Source organism: Larus michahellis, chromosome 1 (genome assembly GCF_964199755.1).
Source record: "Larus michahellis chromosome 1, bLarMic1.1, whole genome shotgun sequence".
In the NCBI taxonomy this organism is placed as follows: Eukaryota; Metazoa; Chordata; class Aves; order Charadriiformes; family Laridae; genus Larus; species Larus michahellis.
In genome coordinates, this window is record NC_133896.1 from 85,142,007 (window position 1) to 85,159,722 (window position 17,716).

Sequence of the window (17,716 nt, forward strand, 5' to 3'; positions counted from 1 at the left end):
GATGCAAAGAAAATGCAGTAGAGATTAGAAATTATATATGTACACATAAGGAAAAGAAGGGGTTTTATTCTGAATTTTCCTGTGCATACTCAAATATATGCATTCTTCGTCAGTAATTCTGATCAGGAATATCAAATGCAAATGTTGCCTGAAGACACGGAAGAAGCTTTTGCTGCATTTTTTATTTGTTACATAGCTCAGGGGGTTCCAAAACTGGAGAATGCAAACCACAACCGTAGATGAAAGTGTAGTCTCTAGATTGTGAATGACAGATTATGTGGCTTAAAGACATACAGCAAACTTAACTGGAAACAATCTGCAAAAATGTTAAGAATAATGTTTCTTGCCCTCTTCACCTGCCATGAAATAACAGTTACCGGAATTAACAGTATCACTTCTAGAAAAAAAAACAAAAAAAATAGCTGTCCATGTTTTCACAGGGAAATAACGTTTGAAGAGTTGTGTTTCTGCCTTAGAGAAGTATTTTTGCTTTATTTTAAAAAGATCCGCATCAAAAAGACATCTTCTTCCTTAAGGGGACCCTGAAAGAGTTGTGAGCGTACCCCTAGAGTTTTTTTCTTTTCAAGGCTGTAGCAACCTAACTTAGAGACGTGCCTCTGTCTTTGATTCATTTGAAACACGTTGAGGCAGACTGTCAAAGGTTCGAGGAGAGGTTATCAAGTCCTGTTTGCTCTTGGCATGTCTAAAACTGCTGACACATGCTAGGAAAAAAAAGGGTACATCCAGCAGAGCTGCAACAATGAAAAAGCTACTAGGGAACCTCACCTAGAACCACTGACAACACTAAGCTGTGCTGGCCAACTGAAGAGATAAGCCAGTAATATTCGTACAGAAAATGCAAACAAAGGTTATAGAAGTCCTGAAAAATAGCTTGGTTTGTCATTTTCTTAGTGGGTTAAAAAAAAAAAAAAAAGCAAACCCATGCAAACACATCACATTTTGGATTTTGTTGTCTGATGATGAAAACCATTATGCACAGTCATCAGTGATGAAAGCTGTAGAAACAGCTAAAAAATGTTCAGTCAAAGGAAAAGTACCGAAAAACTGTGCAATTGACAGACTTGCAAAAAGCAACCAATGTGACGGTTTCCTTTTAGCTCACTTGCAAATTTTCCTCAACAGGAAAATAACCTACCCTTGGCTGAAAACACAAAAAAAATCAAACTTTGTTGTTGGACATACTTAAGATTTTTCTAGCTTGATACCTCAGAACATCAGGAGGAAAAACACATGCCTTCTTCCAAACCTACTTGTCTCTAAGTAAGTTATCTATGGCCCTATTTCATCTCAAACTCCAGTAGAAGGAGGAGGAGTACTTTTCACGGAATCACAGAATTTTTCAGAGTTGGAAGGGACCTCTAGAGATAATCTAGTCCAACTCCCCTACTAAAGCAGGATTGCCTAGAGCACATTACTCAGGACTGCATCCAGGCGGGTCTTGAAAGTCTCCAGAGAAGGGGACTCCACAACCTCCCTGGGCAGCCTGTTCCAGTGCTCTGTCACCCCCACTGTAAAGAAGTTTTTTCTCATATTTGATTGGAACTTTCTATGTTCCAGCTTGTGCCTGTTACCCCTCGTCCTGTTACTGGGAACCACTGAAAAGAGTCTGTCTCCATCCTCCTTAAACCCACCCTTTAGATAGTTGTATGCCATAATAAGGTCTCCCCTCAGCCTTCTCTTCTCCAGGCTAAAGAGTCCCAGCTCTCTCAGCCTTTCCTCATAAGGGAGATGCTCCAATCCCTCAATCATCTTTGTTGCCCTATGCTGGCCTCTCTCCAGCAGTTCCCTGTCTCTGTTGAACTGGGGAGCCCAGAACTGGATGCAGTATTCCAGTTGTGGCCTCACCAGTGCAGAATAGAGGGGGAGAATGACCTCCCTTGACCTGCTGGCCACACTCTTCCCTAATACAGCCCAGAATTCCATTGGCCTTCTTGGCAACAAGGGCACATTGCTTGCTCATGGATAATTTACTGCCTACCAAGACCCCCAGATCCTTTCCTTCAGAACTGCTTTCCAGCACGTCCATCCCTAACCTATATTGGTTTCCAGTAAAGTTTTGTTTAAAGTTTTAGACAAATGCTCTAAAGATAAGTTGACATTTCTCAGATTAGTTCTAGGTAATTCCTTGCCTACTAGGGCCAGATCTGTCCCTTCCCCTCATTTCACATCAGCTATGTACAAATTCACACTAGCAGTAAGCATTAGCTTCATCTCTGGCACTTATCAGAGCCAGAGGAGTCTGAGCAAGTTCATGACCTCGCCAGCGGCCTAAGCTCCTGAGAACCTTGAGGTCTTTCAGCCAAGTCCTCTCTAGATAACTGCTCTAGCAGTTTCTCCTTACAAATCTTTACATTAAATGCAGCAAAGGGCTTTGACGTCCTTCTTGACACTAGACATCTGTATTTCCTCACTGCAGCAGCAAGCTAAAAGCTCAATAGAAACAAGCCACATGGGTGGAGGTCATACAGGTCTGCTCTTCAACTCACAGGTCTGCCTTGGCCTTTGTGTTCTGCTGAAAGCAACTTTGGAAAACACCCTTTTCAAATGCCACAGTATTTTGTCACTTCGTAAGTAAGGTTAAACTGGAGCTGGCATCGGAAGATGGCAGATGCCCTACTGTACTGCAGCAATGCACAGCCCACTATACATTGCCACTAGGCTTTGTCTTAGGAAATTAATTTAATGCCCCAGTAACACCAAGGAGTAGGGTGTGACGGGCTCACACTCACTGTTATTTTTGAATGCTAATGTTTGAATATTAAGTTTTGAAAGTGGGGGAAGGAAAAGAGTTCACGAAAGCAAAATGCTGCTCTTCTTGCAAAAAGGAAATTTGTTAAGGTAGCGTGCTTTTGTGAAAATTCATTGTCGGCAAACAGCAATGCAAAAAGGAGGAAAAACAATTACATCACTACAGTGTAAAATGCTGCGTCACCTATCAAAATGAGACAGATCCAGGTTCATTCATGTACAATTTTTTTCGCTTGTTTTAAACACAATAAAAAATATACGATTACTGCAGAAGATGGTATTTTGTTCTTCATAAATTGAGCATAATAGAAATCCTCTGCTCCACTCAGCTAAATGGATTTCAGATTAGACTCCAGAGTAAAATATAGAAACTTACCTTGCATTTCAACATGTTGGCTACTCTCTCTTGCATTGATTGTCCAGCCTTTGGCCTGACAAGTATATAAACTGCTTTCACCTCAGGGCTGGAGCGCAGAAGCTTTTCCACCAATACTTTTCCCATGAAGCCTGTAGCTCCTGTGATAAGTACGGTCTTTCCATTGTAATAAGCTGAGACTGAAGACATGGTGCTTTCTTGTTCTGTCCTTCCTTTAACTTTCTGCAGGAGGTACCTGAGAAGATGTAGAAATAATGCTTTAAGGACTTTTGAATCAAGACATAGATCAGTTATTTGGGAGCTACAGTCTGAGATAACCTTTCCTAGTCAGCTATGGCACCTCACATTAACTCAGTCAATGGCAATTTTAAAGATGATTTTTTAAAAAGCCTTTATTATGAAAATAAACCACAAAAATTAAAAAGATTAATCTGAGAAGCCTAAGGAATCAAGCTGCACCCAGCAGTCACAGTTTAGAACACAGGTTGTGCTGTCCGAGATTCCGAGCAGTAGATGCTCACTGCAGGGCTGAATAGCATTTCTCATACACTGTGAAGTGGCAGCCGTCAAGATATGCAGCTATCCCTAAAGTAGAAACGGATCTCCTCTCAAACACTGCAGGGACAAATGTGGTTTCCACTTGCCAAGCAGTTCTGTTTCTTGTCAGCCATCACTTTGCGATGTGCTCAGCCTTTTCTTGTTGTCTTGGCTTTGAACAAATCCATCACGAAAGCTCTTCATCATGGTAGATACAGTGCAATGACATTGCTCTGCAAAACCGCAATGTCCTCTGTGTAGGTCAACACCCACTGGCTGTTAAGGCCAAAATGCATCCCCCCCTTAACTCTAAGGAGCATAAATGTCACGTGCTTTCTCTGGAGAGTTTAGGTTGTTTGAACTGCCCTTTGGAGATCCATTGACTATATAAGGGGCCTGGCATGACTAGGCTCCCACATGAAGTGTCCCAGTTAAGTATTTTAATTAGATACAATGGTTTCAGGCCTACATGTCCCCAGCCATCCCGAATCAAACTCGAAGCTGATTAACTGACAAACAAGGCTGGACTGTATTCTCCTAGAATAGCCCCTCTGTCTATTAGACTAGCTGGAGGAAAAAACTTCCTCTCAGCTTTGAAGTGCTGCAGAACACAGCATGCACAAACCACTTCCACTGCAAGGGAAAGGCTCGTGAAAAATATAAAGAAGTGTTTTGAAAAAAAGTCTACTAAATTTAAAACAAAAAGAAACAAGAACAGTAGAACGATGTCAATCAAGTACTCAAGAACCTGGACAATAATCTTCAGGTAGCCCAGAAAAACTTCTCTTCCTCCTGCAGAAGCTTCAGAATCTCTGTTGGCCATTTCAGGTTTCTCAACATTACATGAGTCAACTGCATGCTAATAGAATACAAATATACCAAAACAGAAATATAGCATTTGCTGCATTTTTGCAGTCTGTGAAGATTCCCTGTTCTCACTAATCCTTTTGCGTTTCTGAAACCAAATAAACCATTCAGGGAGAGCGAAGTAGCGTAACTCAGAGCAAAAACTGCAAGCCTTCATACAGAAACATATAATAAGTCCTTGGCTTGGACCAACACAACTGAACAACAGCAGAGAGTTTAAAGTACTGTAAGACCCCTGGCTACACGTGATGTTGATGGAATTCCCTTCACTGCATGGGGCCATGGGAGAAATGCAGCTTGTCCTACAGCCCATGCCTTCCTCAAGATGGGGCGAGGTGTCTTACCCCAGAAAATTGACCACCAGCTCTGTGAATCAAGAGAGGCACCACAGATCAACCCTTACAAGGTGTACAGTGTTCACTGAAACACTCAGGAATGTTCTTAGCTGGACTCTAATCCCCAAAGCGTTACCAGTCACACCAGTGAAAAGTGACGCTTTTCACTTTTTTTCTGAGTCTACACCTGATGCATCTCCCCAGACCTGACTTTTCATTCCTACCAATCCGTCAGTGTTCACAATCACTGTATTGCTACACTACGTGGAAACACTGAGTGTATGTTTCTAACAGGCTATAGCCCAGACACATAAACAAGAGACTCAAGCCCAGCAAAATACTGTTCTTTCCCAGTGCTGCCTGGGACTGCAGTACATAGCATCAAACAAAATGAAAATCCCCAAATTTCTTTATCCGTAAGGAATCACCAGGTGTGCCATCCAATTTAGAAAGTGGGTCAAGCAGAATAACTTCTGAAGGACACTATTTTACAAATTAATAGCTGTGGATATTCTGGCTCAGTGAATTCAAGTATTAGCCTACTTTCAGATATGGCCTAGATCACAGTTTAAATGCATGTTAAGAGGCTCGTCTAGGCCTATTAGAAACCTGCTCTTATCAAAGAGCTGGCCACTTGGGAAGTTAAACAAACAGGTTAAAGTATTAGATAATTAACTTATTTATAATAAAATGTCACATCTCATTCAGGTTCAGAAAAACTGAGTGATAACAGAAGATGGCAGCTTGCAGAATCAGGAAGCGTGGGAAAGGAAAGGGTGTCTGCATCCAAAAGCAGACAGCAGTTTAGCCAGATGAAGACAGAGGTGACAAAAAAACTGAAGAAATTTGGTACAACATATGCCCTGCAAAGCAGAAAAATTAATGAGAGAAGTCCTTAGTCACTAAAGGCCATACAAATTCTACTGAATATAAGGAAACAAAAAGATGACATATAAGACCACTTCCAGTCACTGGATGCTTGCTTTGAAATCCTAATCAGAAGACCATATCTACCTAACCTCACCTAATATTCTGCTAGAAAAATGGTACATTTACAAACTAATTTGCACCACAGACTTGGACATTACCACAGTGTTTAACCGGAATTACTTTCCTTCCCACACTTCAGTAATACAGAACATTTCCAACCCGCACCACTAAATATTAGTGCTTTGCATTATAGCTGTAGACTACTGCAAAAACAACTTCAGGTTTCCGAATGTGGACATCAATTTATTATGTTATTTCATTTGGGTTCTCTGTTTGAGTTATCCAAATGGGGCTTCATTTGTTTTGGCCAGATGTTCAATGCCTATTAGAATAGTAAAAAAAAAAAAAAGAAAAAAAAAAAAGGGACAAAAGAAAAAATCACAGCACTTTAGTGTCCCTAAAATTAGCTGCGCAGCCACATTTCATTGAGCATTTCTGGCAAGGACTACACACACATAACTGACAGTTTTTCCCCATGTAGCCTGAGACCATTTTAAACATTTGTTACCAAAAAGTCAGGAAAACAACTGCATCTCCCAGCCCATTCTGGTATGATGACAACGGAAGCACCAAACCCAGGCACTGAAAAACTGAACTTCTAAGGCAATCTGCTGTTCCTCTTGATTATTGGCTTAACCCTATAGGGTTAAGAGAAAAGGTAAGAAAACCCACATCCTTTCTATTTTCTGTAATAAGTAGTCCAAGTCAGGCAGCATAGAGTTTGCATAGAGTTGGATCCGGTTGCTCAGGGCCTCATCCACAATAAAAAGCCATGAGGAATGAGATGGTTCTTGCTTATTATGGGATAAGATTTGTGTCTCCTTGCAGTACTTTTTTTTGCCCTTTCCTAGATTAGCTTTAGAAGAAAATACAATAATCTTGCAGCCATCTGATGCCATGCTAATTATCAGCAAAGAAAATCTGTTTATTTGTTTAATGTGCACAAACAAATTGATCTTTTGAGATCATGACACAGAAGCCACAGTTCTGCAATTTGCTACGTTCAGACAGATCCCCGAACCTCCACTGTCCAAGCAAATTTAAAGAGGCTTTTACTAGGTTCCAAATCCAAAAGCAGATTCTAGTTTATATTCAGGATTTCCACGATATTTTCCTTTCAACTTAGTCAGGGAATATTGACTTTTTTTTATTTTTCAGAACCATCTATGGGGTTTATATTTTTAAGAGTGTGATTTTATAACATAATTTATTCTTCTCTGCTTTAATTGATTTTGCTTGACCTTTGTAAAGATCGTACTGAAGAAGTCATGGAGATTTTAAGGAACCAGAGAATTTCTAAGGTCAAAAGGTGTGATCGAAGTAATGCCTGCTGACCTGACCTTTTGGATGTCTACTTCAAAATACAAAGAACTGTATGTGTTCCTTTTTGACTTTTTACACTCAGTCAAATGAAGAAAAAATTGTTTCCTGCAAGCTTATACTTTGCTTTTCATTTTAAGGCATAAAGAGTCAACGCTGGGCATTAACTATTTCCCAGTCAGTTAAACTGCAAGGGATTAAGCACCTGGTAAGAGAAAACTATTCTACGTCTGAACCATGGTCAGCAGTTGCAGTAAATTGACCCTTATTGAGGTGAAGATAGATAAAGACTATTTCAGAGCCTGAGGTCCCTGTCTCTTTCAAAACTGACTGGAGGTGAGAAAGCCGCTGAATGGTGGAGATAAGCCCACGCAGGGGCTTCCTGAAGCCAGCTCAAGTGAGTAATTACAGGCAATTCTGACTGTTTAAGGACTAATCAGAGCAGGAAAGCAATCACTGATGCCATCTGAATTACTGAACACAGCCTCTTTGCAGCAGTACACAACTCGCTGATGCTGACTCATCTCCAACCGTAGTGTGAAAAAAACACCTTCTGGACAGCCAGCCAGGAATCACACCGAGCCTCTCTGCAGACACAAGTACACAAACCGCTTTAAGGGTAAAGCTCTGTTACTGATGCCTGTAATAGTCTCCTCTGGATCAGTCATAAAGGACGACCTACAATGCTGCATTACAACGCAAGCCACAGTCTTGTGCTAGGGGCATATGCCAAAGGACAAGCAAAGGGAAAGGTGGGAATCCTACCAACCTCATACTTCGCTCCTGCAAAAGAAAACCCTCATATCCCCAACAGAAGAGTAAAGGAGAGCTTTCCCCCACCAAGCGCAGATACAATTGAGCTGATATTCCACAAAACAACTAATACACTGTCCTCGTCTTCCACGTACTTCATTGATGCCAAATCTGCATCATAGCAGATAGCTATGGGAAGGGAAAGGGAAGGGAAATGTATATCTGAACATCATGGACTGCCTCTACTGCCACTGCCCAGAGCAGGTCCGTGGCTGCAGGGTGTTAACAAGAGATGGCAAAATGGAGCACGAGCAATGAAGGATGCACTGGAGCAGGTTAATATTGCACTATGGTTTGGACCACTACTAAGATTTCCATGCTCTACTCAACTAGGAGAGCAGCCATTGGAAAAGCTTATCTGTTGAGCTATTTGTCTTTTCAAGTCAACAAAATGAAAAGAAAAAAAAAGAGAATTAGTTTTGTGCAAGAGCAAAGAACAGTATGCCTGTAAATATACATCTAGATTCACAAATGGCCTCTCTGGCATCTCCTTCTGCTTAGTCTGGTTTTCATGACCTTTCTCATATCTGGTGCATTTTCACAACTTTACACAAGGATGCAATTTCTGTAAACAGGAGGGCTAGCCTATTCAGATGAATCTTTTAGACATCATATTAAACATAATGAACTAGCTTCAACTAAAACAACAATTAATGAAAAATAACATTTTTTGAAACAAAGCTACAGACAGCAAGAGTCCTTTAAGACAAAATAATTTTTGGCCACTTTCTGCATATAAATTTTTAATCTTGGGTACAAATATCCAATCATACATAAGACAGTTTTCTTTAATCAGGATTATGGAGGTGGCAGAATTAACCTGGGACGTGCAGAGAAAGAAAAATTCCTCTGTTGCTTCAGAGAATTTGTACAGCTGTGGTCAGAAGAAGCAATATAAAGTGGTCACAGACTATTTCAATCTATCTCATAGAATTGTTGAGGTTGGAAGGGACCTCATCAGTTTGCTTCCTCAATCTATTAATTATTTTGCATTTAAAATGGACTGACCACTGAAGATGCCTGAATAATAACCATATAACGTTGGGGTTTTTGTCTGCCCCAGGATGCGTGACAGAGACTCCACGAATTATGCACATGATTCAATACATAAAAGCAATTCTTTCTAATATGTGTTCTTTGCCTGAAAGCATTTGTGTATAATTTCTTGTTAGTTAATCATCAGCAAGTAAATAATCCCACCACTATGACTGTAGCAGGAACAACCTGATCTTTTCACTTTGGTGGCCAGTAGGGGTGGATACTTAAACAACGAGCAGTTTTCCTCCAACACTAATGCATATACAACGATTTTATGGCTTGAAGCAAATAATTCAAAGGAGAGCATCCACATGGATGAAAAGCCAGGAATAGCGTTAAAAGTTCAACACCTGCGCACCACCTCCTATGGAGCAAAGTCCAGTCTGAAACAAAGCAACTTTCCAACCTTCTGATTCCCGGAGTAATGGAATGCTCCATTCTGTGCTTAAAGAATAAAATTTAAAAAGACAAAGGAAAATGCAATATGCATCTACATGTTTCATTTATGTGCTGTCACTAGAAACACGGGATATAACAGCGCCCGTCAATTTGCAGTGAAATCTCAGGCGTATGCAGGTGCATTAGTCGTGCACGCCCTGTCATTTGACACGCTTTATGTGGATGTCAAGGTTTTGCTGAGCACCAGCCTCTGCTGCAGAGATTTCACGGCCTATTTTCAGCCCCAGGACATCTGGAAGTAATAGAGCATGCTGTAACCTTAGAGGCCCAGAGCGGAGTCCCACACCATGCACGCTAGCAATAGCTGAAGTTGCGACTTGCTTCTCGGCATAGTGACTTAAGTCCTGGCTTCTCGGTAACACTGGGAGGAAGCTTATGTCACTCAGCTCCATTGATTTGATTTACTGGGCCAAACTCACCATCAGGGTAGTTCCACTGCAATGACCAACATTTCAGCTGGGATTGACATGAGTTAGCTTAGATTTGAGCCTTTACATTTGAAATGTTTTCCTGCATTTTCAGTAATAAATAGCGGTGACTCAGAACGCAAACGGGCTGTAGTTCGACACTGCATGACATTTTTGACAACAGCGCTGCAAAACGCACAAGCAGACAGTACCAACAATGATGCACTGGAGTTACAGAATATATTTTCAAAGTTCTTTAGGCACGTGAAGATTGACGTAGTACAAGATGTTTGGGAAGACGTAGGGGAGATGTTACTGACGGCAGAAAATGAAGCGAAGAGGACGTTAAAATATCTGATCTAGGGACAAATTAAAAGATCCTTACGGTTTGCTAAACTTACACAGTTATTTAATAGCACTAACAAGCTAACAAAAATTAAAAAACTGTCAAAGATAAAGCTTTTCTCACTTAGTTACAGATTAAAAGGAAGGTCGCAATCCATCCTTTGTACAGGCACTATAGATGCTAATACAGCTCAAAGAAATAAAATCCTTTGATTTAAAGATGGGCACATTTACAGTCAGACTGAACTCCTGATGATAATGTGCTTTACAAAAGAGATTTTGCTCCGAGCGATTTACACCAAATATAAATGTTGTTGCTAGCAGCCTGAAGGTTAAATCACTTTTCTCCAGCTAATATATTTCAAATCATTTTTTGTTTGCCAACAGTATTGACTCAATTCCATAACAGCACACCCGGAGTCGCGACAAGCAAGGAGAAGCTCTCATTGCTCCCGGAAACCCTTCATGACTTGAAAAATGACACCAGTTTTGCAATCCATTTCAATTCATAACAGTTAAACCTAAAGAGACGGTGCATTGTGACAGCATAATTAAGAGCTGGAGACAAGGAGCAGCGTGCACAGCTGGACCCTGCGAACTGCTAAACATTACATGACACGCGGACAGAAGTTCTTGATCCTTTGGCAACTACTGGGAGCTGTGGCTTCTGGGCTAGAGATCTGCCCACAGAACAAGACCCAGATGTAGGGCAAAACCTTGAATTCCAAGATTTGGTGATTGCTTAAGCATTATCTGTACGGCTTGACAGATCGGCTGACTCTCGTAAGTAGTCTGAACAGTTTGACTGCCGTTAAGAATTAAAGGAGAACGAATGAAGCAGGAGGGCCACTGATGTAATGAAACCCAGGAGCAGCCTCCTGATTTTTCAGTGAAACCTGTTATTCACTGTCAGTCTCACTATTCTCTCTCTAAAACCAATGAAAACAAGCCTATAAGCATTTTAGAGCTAAGACAGTATGCGATATGGGATCTTAAAGAACAAATATTTCTCTGTAGCTCAAATATGGATGTATTCTGCCTTACCCCTGTTGAGTTAGCCTACTGGTAAGAGCAGCTCCCAGAGACATCAATGGAGTAGCTTCTGCAGGCTCCTTTCTGTATTTATGCCGGTCAGCAACTGTGCCTGCTGTCCCTTTGCTTTAGCATAGAGCTAGTTCTTGCAGGGCCATTGAGCTGGTTGCAGGATCAAAGCTTTGGTGCTGTGCACAGATGAGGACTAGAAGAGAGTTTCTGCTCTGCCTCAGAATAATTAAATGCAGATATCCTACATCAGAGCATTTCTGCAGGCAATCCTTCCCCTTCTGTTTCCACTAACTCACTCCTCACAGTCATTTTCACCTTGCTCTTTCTCCTTTATCTGTGACTGGGGTTTCTACAACTAGCAGTCCTCTCTTACACCCCTAAATCAAAATGCTTGTCATGCTCGTTGCACACCGATCACGCTGCAACTTAGCATTGCAAAAGGGAGGTCTCTCGGTGATTAAGTGAAAGGTCTATGAAATTCTCTGTGATATCAGAGTGTTCTGGCAAATTTATTTTCTTGTATAGATCTCAGCTGATAACTCTGTATTAGCATCCAGCATCTCTTAGCACAGTATTTGAAGATCTTCTGTCCTTTTCCACCACTTGTTCTTGCCCATCATCAAAAAGAGTGGCACTATCATTTACAGCATTTGTGGGAAGAGTTGGATTTGGAGACACCAAGTTTGGCGGGAATGTTGATCTGCTTGAGGGCAGGAAGGCTCTACAGAGGGATCTGGACAGGCTGGATTGATGGTCCGAGACCAACTGTATGAGGTTCACCAAGGCCAAATGCCGGGTCTTGCACGTGGGTCACAACAACCCCATGCAGCGCTACAGGCTTGGGGAAGAGTGGATGGAAAGCTGCCCAGTGGAAAAGGACCTGGGGGTGTTGGGGGACTGCTGGCTGAATAAGAGCCAGCAGTGTGCCCAGGTGGCCAAGAAGGCCAACAGCATCCTGGCCTGTATCAGAAATAGTGTGGCCAGCAGGACTAGGGAAGTGATTGTCCCCCTGTACTCAGCACTGGTGAGGCACCACCACGAGTACTGTGTCCAATTTTGGGCCCCTCGCTACAGTAAAGACATCGAGGTGCCGGAGCACGTCCAAAGAAGGGCGACGAAGTTGGTGAAGAGTCTAGAGAACAAGCGTTATGAGGAGTGGCTGAGGGAACTGGGGTTGTTTAGCCTGCAGAAAAGGAGGCTGAGGGGAGACCTTATCGGTCTCTACAACTACCTGAAAGGAGGCTGTAGCGAGGTGGGGGTCAGTCTCTTTTCCCACATAGCAAGTGATAGGACAAGAGGAAATGGCCTCAAGTAGCACCAGGGGAGGTTTAGGTTGGATATTAGGAAAAATGTCTTCACTGAAAGAGTTATGAAGCATTGCAACAGGCTGCCCAGGGAAGTGGTTGGATGACCATCCCTGGAGGTATTTAAAAGATGGGTAGATGCAGTGCTGAAGGACACAGTTTAGTGGTGGACTTGGCAGTGTTAATGGTTGGACTCAATGATCTTAAAGGTCTTTTCCAACCTAAATGATTCTATGATTCTAAGATACTACGACTGATCCAGTTTAAGAATACCTGCCTACAGTTTGAGGGTAACAGGAGGCTCAAGTGTTTTGGTGTTTTTTTCACACCCCGCTTTTGGAACAGTCCAACTCACACAGCTGCTGGGAAGGACATCAGCAGCAGGACTGCTACCTCCCCCCAATTTCCACATTCCACCACTCACAGGAAAACACCCTTTAGTGACCCCAAAGTAGCTAAAACGAAAAGCATCTAAAAACCGACTGCATTTCTGCAACAGATGAAAAAAAAAAGTCGTGATGGATAGTAGCAATGCAAATATTCATGTGATTGCAGCAACCATGTTCTGCACAAAGGCACTGTCACGACATAAAGAAGAATGGTCTTCACTCAAGATTTCAAGTCAGCAGTAACATTGATCCAAGTAGAGCATTATCTAGTAAGTAAATCTATGTCATGTGATGATGGAGAGACTACCTTCCTGAGGGATTCCTCCTTTACCCCTAATCCTCCCTCCTCTACTGTCACTGTAGTCTCCATCCAGCTCTCTTGCCAGGTAAATACATAACCACAATGCTTAAAAATCTTAATGAAATCAAATGGAACTGCATTAATATGTTTTCATAACAAACCCTAAAAACCGGAGAAAACAACAGAAGAAGAAATTGAGAACAATGTGCCAGGAACATAGTCAAAGTGATGACCCTTTAATGGTTATTACCATTACTCTTATCTAAGTCATGCTACCTTCCTACTGCTACAAGTTTTTTTACAGCTATGTCCAGTAGAAGCTGTACATAGAAAAGACAAGTAGCTTTGTACTCCTGCGCAGATTTATCAGAATACATACATATTCTTGTTGCTACTAAGCTTCAAAACAAATGCAAGGTATTTAATAAATGACCGAATGAAACTAGCTGCAAAAAAAAAAGCTGTAGGGATTCAAACATACACACATTTACCCTCTCAGTTTCTGACGACCTCAGAATCTACCATTCAATTTATCTGCATTTCCCAGATCATACAGGCTTCTACTGACGAAGACTTTTTTTTAGTAATGTATATGCACATACTTGTGTTTGTACATGCACACATGCATAGAAAACCATTTTTATGTTGTAGACGCAACAATCTGTTACCTGCGTTTCTCCTTGAGTTGCAACCATTTTTGGGTCATCAAGACCACAACTACCTTTTACATGCTACTGTCTATAGAATACCACTTATTGTAAACTTTTACGAGAATGTAACAGAACAAATACTCCTTTTCCTCCACCCCTCCATAGTGTCCAAATTTGCTAATACCTCCCCTATAAGGCAAAGGGAACTACTTATCAGCTGAGAAACTTTTGACATGTTGTCAGTGAAACCTCTTGATGAGCTCAGATAATATAGTAGCGTGGTGTATGCTGCTTAACAGAAACATGTGGTGACTATACTAAGACGTCTAGCGGTCCTGTGACAGGAAGCTGAAATGAAATTTCACACTTTAGAGCTCAGACCTAACAGAGTGGAAAAAATTAACTGCTGTGTTCGGCCTCAGATTTAAGGTTAATTAAATAACTGTAATTATTTTTCCTTCCAACAGAAAGCTAAGCTCAGCAGTCTGAGCATTTTTATATTCAGGTTTTATTAAGAAGTGCAGCCTAGAACCCTACTCCTGACTCTGTTGGGGTTCAAAGATGAAAATGCTTGGAATATTTCCTACCAAGAGAAATCTTCTTAAAAGGACGACCAGATGGACGTGAGAGCATATACCATCAATTTCTTAGCAAAACATATATAAATAGAGATACATGTTTTCAAACCCAAAGATTTAAGTTAACATCAAGTCGTCTTTTCACACGGAAGCCTAAAAGGGAACATTATCAATGAAAATACCACAGTTTTGCCTGTATATCTTTTACCTTATCATTGCGTCAAGACTCGGGCTAAGTACCAATAAAAAGTAATTCTTTTTTTTTTTCATTTCTCCCACATCTCTCTATTGTTCACGCTTAGAGCATTTGATGGCACCTGGCAATCCATCAGACAAAAGCAGCAGTCTCATTTGTCCTGTCCAGCTACTGAAATAGGACAGAAGCCATCAAGGCTTCTGCTATGCAAAATTCTCCTGTCAAGTGAAGCTCTCAGCAGATAGAGCCAGATCAAGCCCTTCAGGAAAAGGGAAGAAACGCAGCCAAAGCTTATTTTGCTCCAGGAAGTCCACGGGGAATTTTACGCTGCTTAGCGCATGCTGCTAGCCGGCTTATTCTGCAGCAAGCCAGAACACCAGCAGCGGTGACCAGCTCTCCAAAAATTCTCTGCATCCCTTGTTTTGTGGAAAACAATTTTGGCACTACCTGAATCTGAACCATGATACACTGACATTATTTGCTGCCAGAGTCCTTGGCAGCGAAATAACAACCTCACCCAGGCAGCGTAAGGGTGTACGCTAAGGCAGCTACAGCAGCAGAGCTGCAGCCGTTTCCCACTTTGGCAGGATGCTGCCATGTCATGACTGTCGCTGTGCAAATGTGATCGACTGCCCAAACGTCTCTTTCTCCCTTTGGAAATGCACAAGAACCACAGCGAGGAGAATCTATCTAGCAGGCTACTTTCTCCTACAAGGACCCGTGTGGAGCGTTGGGAGGGGGGCAATGGAGACACCGCCGTGGAGCTTGCCTACTTCTGAAGAGCAGGTGGGGAAACGCAACAGCAAGAAAACCCATAGACTTTATATATAAAATACAGAAAAAATATAAGGCATCCTAGTTCTTAAGACAGAAGTCAGCAAGACAGAAGGCATCTCGGAGAGATTGAGCGGTGCTTCTGCCTCCCATTACACCTCTCTGTTCTGGGTATGCTCTTCCCCTGCTTTGTTGAGTGTCCCTGTGGGGATGCACTCCCAACCGCTTTAATCCTTGATGTATGGCGTCTAGCAAGACAAGAGAAGCATGGAGTTACAATGCACAGCTGACTCCTGCTGCTCCTCCCAAGGCTGTAGGATAGTTTGGGAACCAGGGGATGAAAGCCTCAGAGGCTACAAGAGCACAGGGATACTACTAGTTTTGCCTCTGCCCCTTCTGACAGCAAATGCCATCCTAAGAGTTCAGGAGGGGTTTTTGGGAGATCAACAAACACAGCATGCAGGCACCATGACCAAGAAGGTTTCCTCCTCTGGAAACTTAAACAGGGAATACAGAAGAAACCCAGCTAAGCCAGAAGCTTCACTAGCCATATTGTCCTGCTTTCAGCTGGGACAGAGTTAATTTTCTTCCTAGTAGCTGCTGTGTTTTGGATTTAGCATGAGAATAATGTTGACAGCACATATTGTTTTAGTTGTTGCTAGGTAATGCTTACCTTAAGTCAAGGACTTTTTCAGCTTCCCATAGAGGCTGAGAGGAAGGACAAGCTGGCCAAAGGAATATTCCATACCATAGAGGACATGCTCAGTATATAAATGGGGGTTGGCCAGGGGGCAGGAATCCATGATTGCTGCTTGGGATGGGCTGAGCAATCGATCATCCAGTGGTGAGCAGCTGTATTGCATCACTCTGTATATTCTTTTATCATTACTGTTATTATGATCTTCTCTTCCATTACTGTTCTATTAAACTGTCATTATCTCAACCCACCAGGTTTCCTTTTTTCCAGTTCTCCTCCCCTGTCCCACCATGGGAGGAGAGTGAGTGAACGTCTGCATGGTCCTGGTTGCCACTTGGGGTCAAACCACAACACATATGAAAACAAGTGCTGTGTGTCTTGGTTTGAGGTAAAACAGAACCAACTTTCTGATTTGTAATTTTACTTTTTAGCTGGGCCTCTTCTAACTGACTAAACTCTGAAATTAACAGCATATTGTTCAGAAACTGTTCACTCTCAGAGTGGTAAGACCTGATTATACCAAGGAACGGTGTGCACAGAGGCTCTTGCTTACACTTATTGCTATAACAGCCAAGGTCAGCTCACTTTGCTGCTTGCCCCGTTAGAGGGTCAGACACGGAGAAGCGCAGAGGGGTCCCACCTGCAGGGAGGAGCAGACAGGACAGGTGACCCAACACTGACCAACAGGGTATTCCATCCCACCTGCATCACGCTCAGTATAAAAGCTGAGGGATCAAAGGGGCAAGGCTGCTCTGGCTCACTCTTTCTTCAATGGCCGACGTCTGAGGAGGACCCTGTCTGTTCCTCTGCCTTTGGTCCCAATCTGAGCATTCCTGACTCTAGTTCCGGAATTCAGCTCCTGTCCGTCGCTGACTCCAATCTGGGACTTTCCCCGTGTCTGCTGCTGATGCGACCGTCATCCTGGGAGCTGGATACGGTTTTGTATATATTGTATACTTTTTTATTTTATTATCATTTCTTATTTTCTTATTTATAATTATTTTCATTAAAGTAGTTTAGTTCTTTTTCTAAACTCGTAAATCTCCTTATCTATCTCTTCCTCTCCTCTCTGAGGAGAGAGTGGGGGGGAGGGCCATCTGTTGTTCTGATTGGCCAATCCGGCCCAAACCACGACACTGTGTATTAATAAGTAGCTCCAAGGTAGCTGCTAGGATTGTCAACGCAGTAAACCAGTGTTTGATCAAAGTGGAAAACTGAAGGAAATCTACTGGGTAGACGGGTAAGCTTGGATGCTAACCTTGGATGCTAACTGCTACCAACAGAAAAAGATGAGACTGCAAAATGGAGCTGCTTTTTTTTAAAAAAAAAAAAAAAAAAAAAAAAGGTTTCAAAGCAAGAGAGCAGCAAAGAGAAGAGTCTGTAGGACTCTCCGTGATTAGTATCTGAGTAAATCTGTTTACAAAGGACTTCCCATTCAGCTTCTACCAGTAGGCCTACATCTCACAATGAACCAAGTGTGCAAACCCAGGAGACCCCCTCACCGGGCCATGCCCAGAACTACCCACA

At 42.1% G+C, this 17,716-nt stretch overlaps 1 protein-coding gene across 4 annotated transcripts in view; it reads right to left on the minus strand.

Annotated features, from left to right (window-relative positions):
- The window catches only part of FAR2 (fatty acyl-CoA reductase 2), a 155,822-nt gene that overhangs the window by 81,009 nt on the left and 57,097 nt on the right, over positions 1 to 17,716 (minus strand). For all 4 annotated transcript variants that reach the window (XM_074589633.1, XM_074589652.1, XM_074589661.1 and 1 more), the window contains one exon: positions 3,146 to 3,380. In XM_074589633.1, the coding sequence (XP_074445734.1) occupies positions 3,146 to 3,334 (189 nt within the window). In that variant the 5' untranslated portion in view covers positions 3,335 to 3,380. The remainder of the gene's footprint in view (positions 1 to 3,145; positions 3,381 to 17,716) is intronic.